Here is a 4,358-nt window from a genome sequence, read left to right as displayed (position 1 = left end):
GCGCAAAAAAACAAACGCTCTTTAAAAGCAGTTGTTGAATCGGTGGTGATGCTTCGTATATATTCGCAGCAGTATTCAAAATTTGACTACAAAGGGAGCGTGTCGGTCTCAGGAAAAAAATCAAATCACTTCAATTGTCACCGAGAGTCGAAGACAAGTCCTCTTTTGCTTACTCAAAAATAAATTTCAACCATGACAGAGAGAATGTACCAAGTCTGGTTGACGGTGTTTTCAAGTGTGCCTTGAATCCTACTCTCCTTCCAACGGTTGATTTATTTTATAGTTAGTAAATACAGTGTAATAAATTCTCTACTCTTTAAAAGTTTGCGTAGGATTAAATCTCTTAAGTCTGCTCATAACTTTCTTCACCTTCAAAGACGGTGACGGGCATATTTTGTTGAATTTCGGGTCTATCTGCATGTGCCGGAGAGCATTGTATTTTTGGTCACTTGAGATTAGTCTTTTTTGGTCACTTGGGATTAGTCTTTTAGTCTTTTTGGAATGGAGTTGTTTTGGTTTCGATTTTTTTCTTTTGTTTTAAGTAATCTGTGCTTCGGCTACCTGTAGAAAAAACCTGAATTTTTTGTACTTTCCGGAACAGCATTTGCAACCAGTTTTTCAATAACTGGGTGGGAGGGGCGGTGGCCTCATGGTTAGTGCGCACGACTCCGGATCGAGTAGTCCGGGTTCGGGTCCTGGCCCGGGACATTGTGTTGAGTTCTTGGGCAAGACACTTTACTCTCACGGTGCCTCTCTCCACCCAGGTGTATAAATGGGTACCGGCGAATTTAATGCTGGGGGTAACCCTGTGATGCACTAGCATCCCATCCAGGTGGGAGAAGAAATACTCCTAGTCGCTTCATGCTACAGTAACCGGAGATAAGCGCCGGCCTGATGGGCCTTCTAGGCTCGTAGTAGACTTTACCTTCCATAACTAGACTCCAGAAAACGAGTTTGTTTTTCTTCCATATTCCATGAATACTCTTCTGCTGCCTTTTTTGCGCTGACTTTGTTTGTTTTCAACGGAAATGTTTGCTACAGCATTTTGCAGGGCAAATAACCACGCAAACGGGGTCTTGCTGTCGCTACCGGAAAGCATAGTGTTTTTGGTCACTTGGGATTAGTCTTTATTTGGAGTTGTTTTCTTTTTTATCTTTTGTCTCTTTTTTTTTTTCTTTACGTAATTTCTGCTCCTGTACTTGCAGAAGCTGCCTGCAAACGGGGGTTATTGCATGATAAGTGTCCTATGAGTTTGCGCCACGTGGCGTAAAAGAGCCAATAAAATCGCCCGCAAATTAATGGCTGATAACTGATAGGAATAAAACTACAAATAAAGTAACAATTAAATACCCACTAAAGAAAATGACAAGTAAATAGCTTTAATATGAGCTAGAACGGAATTCTTTACTCTGGACCTTACTTCTATACTGGTAAAATTTGTTTTCATATCTCTGTCAGAGCTGATTCTCCCATAAACGGGCTACGAAATGTAAAAGCACTTGGTGTTGGTGAGGCAAATGCCGTCAGACGTGAGTGCCTTTTAACAACAAAAGTGACTGTTTATGGAGTTTTCAAAACTAAGCTACTTTTCTAGATCAATTTCCAGGAAAATGAAAATTGGAATGGAATATGTAATGGGGTGATTACACTTGGTTTTGCAACTGAATTGGATCAAATACGACTCCGTGTAACACCACCTTTATGATCTTGTCCGGTTACTGGGTTGATTGAAAATGTTTCTCTTTTAATGCAATATGACTTGCTGTCTCATTAATGCAAATGCCATAGCTTTGTGTGATGGGGGATGGAAAGAGAAGCCGCAAATATCCTAAGGTGTGTACAGTGTAGTTCATCGAACTTTTGCTTTCATTTAAATTACATCACAGCAGAAACGGCCAAATTTCAATTGTACTAGACGTAAAATCGAATAGCACAGCTATAATCATGACAAAGCAACTGGAATATTATCGAAAAAAAACTAACCGACCGACGTTCGTCACGTCTTAGGTTTCTCACTCAATTTTGAAAAAAAAAATGCCGTCATCTGATTCTGATGAATTGACCGATCACTGAGCGTTATGTCGTTTTACTTTTGTTGAAGGAAAAAAGCATTCTTGGGCAAAAAGAGGCTTGCTAAACTATGACAATCTTAGTTCTCCCGCTGTCAGCTTCAGTTGCTTCGTAGTGGACATCTGCTGCTACCAAGTTATAATTCTGTTAAAAAGGAATAAAAAGGAAAATCAGGGGCACCCAACGACCAATTTGTTGTAAAATGTATTATTATACCCCAGTTAATGAAAATTAATGTTATTAAGGCATTTTCAGGTGTTTTTCAGTGTTGCTGGGAAAACATTATCTGTTCCTTTTTCCCAGCAAGACACACAAGAAATTTCCCAGCCCGCTAGATAAAATTGCTTGGTTTCCCAGCCAGCTGATCAAATTTATTTCCCAGCCAGCCTGCGTCTCCCGCAGGGACCGTGGAGCGATGTATTGGTTTCCTCTACAAGATTGGGAGAACATGTAATCGAAAATTGTTGAACCAATGCAACCACTTTACGCTCTGTATTATTTCATAAAAATCGTTGCGACATATCTTTAAATTCCACCGTCGTCAAGGGCAAGGCCTCAGTTGAGTCACAATAAAGGAAGGTGCCTACTACTGTTATTGCGCATACGTTCTGCGCATCTCGAGATACCCGGATTTCCTATGGGTAGTGCTTATTAATACGGGGATATTTTTGCGCGCTTCAAAACTACGCAGAGAAAGCAGAACTTAGCGAGTGCTTTTGAAATCCAAAATGAAAACTGAGTGTAACCATGCATTTTTCAGAGATAATTAAGCTTCCATTTGAAAAAAAAAATAAACGCCATTTTATAGCTTTTTACAAATATTGCTAATTAATTATCTTCGAAAAATGCGTGGTTACTCCCAATTTTCTTTTTGGGTTTCAATGACACTTGTTAAGATATGCTTTTCCCGCATATTCAGTAAACCGCACAAAAATACCTTTCTTTGAATCAGTAGGCAACGTCTTCTGGAAAAGAATTTTTTACTTAAAAACGAGACCAGTCGGTCCCTTGTTAATTGAACCATCTATCTAAATGAAACAAGCACTCAGCACTTTTTACCTGGCCAGACATCACTTCAGCATTCATCAGCTTTATGCCATCCACAACGGGCAGAGGGAATCCCACTTCAGCAATTTCTTCAAAAAAAAAAAAAAAAGAAAAGAAAATCGCGAGGTAATCTCGTGACCTCTTAACAGTTTATGGGATGGCATCAATTTGGGAACTACTTTGCTACGTGAATAGTATCATTTTTAAAACAAGACAGGCAACTGCATAAATGCCTGTTCTGTTGGACGAGGGTGGTAAAGGGTGTTTTCGTGAACCGTGAATCGGGCATGCCTTTTTTATTTTCCGTGAATTGGCCTTTTTTTCCCGCATGAAACGTGAATTTGGAAATTACCGTGAGCCGTGATTTGTCAGAATACATATCCATAAAATGAGAATCGGGTCATTAACTGACCGTGATCTGTGTCGTGATTTTGCTTCATGTTTTTATTTGTTTGTTTTTTTGCGGGAGTAGTAGCCGCAACACAATAGATTGTAAAGCAAGGTACATTGTACAACAACTACATCTGGATTGCATGATTTAATCAAACGTGAGCTTTCGCTCGCAAGCCTTAACAGCTTTGCTGGACAATTAACCCAGCAAAAACTAGCTCGAAAATCGTCTCAGAAGGTCGCGAAACTCTTCCTAATGTAATCGTTCTCGTGAGTTTCGTAATGGCAGACGGCGGTACCTGTTGATTTTTGCTTGTGTAAAAACTTATGTATCTTCGTGAAATTTCCTTTGAAACGTGCCAAAGAAAGGTGCGAACAATTGCCTATGACAATATGCCAAAAAGATAAAGTAGTTGAAGATTTGGAGGAAAAATGTTCGTCTCTTGATAACCGTCAGCTTCCTTGGTCGCAGGGAAATGACTCCCTCCGGCTGGCGCCAAATGCTATTATACAGGAAAGGAGTGAAGGAAAGGTGGATCAGGGCTGGCATCAAGTGGAAATTCGCGTATGAAAGTTGGAAGTACCGATCGTAGTCAACGGAATGCAACTACAAATAACATCGTAACCCGAAACAGTTTTGAGCCACTCAGTGACGATACGCAAGTAGATGTCAGAAATGAAATCAACCGCAATGCAAACAGGGAAGATAAAAGCAGCAGAAGACCCTCATGCTCGAAGAGGACCACAACGCGTAAGAGTAATCGATCTGGGTCAATGGAGCCAACAAGTGAACCCGGAGCAAATGCAATCGATCCGTCGAAAAGAAATTCTTATAGCCGGAGATTTTATTG

The 4,358-nt window shown here is 40.2% G+C and overlaps 1 protein-coding gene across 1 annotated transcript in view; it reads right to left on the bottom strand.

Annotated features, from left to right (window-relative positions):
* Positions 1–1,363: 1,363 nt before the first annotated feature.
* Positions 1,364–4,358, bottom strand: part of LOC138007025 (bactericidal permeability-increasing protein-like) — a 40,237-nt gene continuing 37,242 nt past the window's right edge. Inside the window, exons 15-16 of the mRNA XM_068853702.1 lie at positions 3,130–3,206; positions 1,364–2,214 (exon numbers count right to left, since the gene is read on the bottom strand). Coding sequence (XP_068709803.1) covers positions 2,134–2,214; positions 3,130–3,206 — 158 coding nt within the window. The 3' untranslated portion in view covers positions 1,364–2,133. The remainder of the gene's footprint in view (positions 2,215–3,129; positions 3,207–4,358) is intronic.

Source organism: Montipora foliosa, chromosome 6 (assembly GCF_036669935.1).
Source record: "Montipora foliosa isolate CH-2021 chromosome 6, ASM3666993v2, whole genome shotgun sequence".
NCBI classification, from domain to species: Eukaryota; Metazoa; Cnidaria; class Anthozoa; order Scleractinia; family Acroporidae; genus Montipora; species Montipora foliosa.
This window is presented reverse-complemented; position numbering and strand designations above follow the sequence as displayed.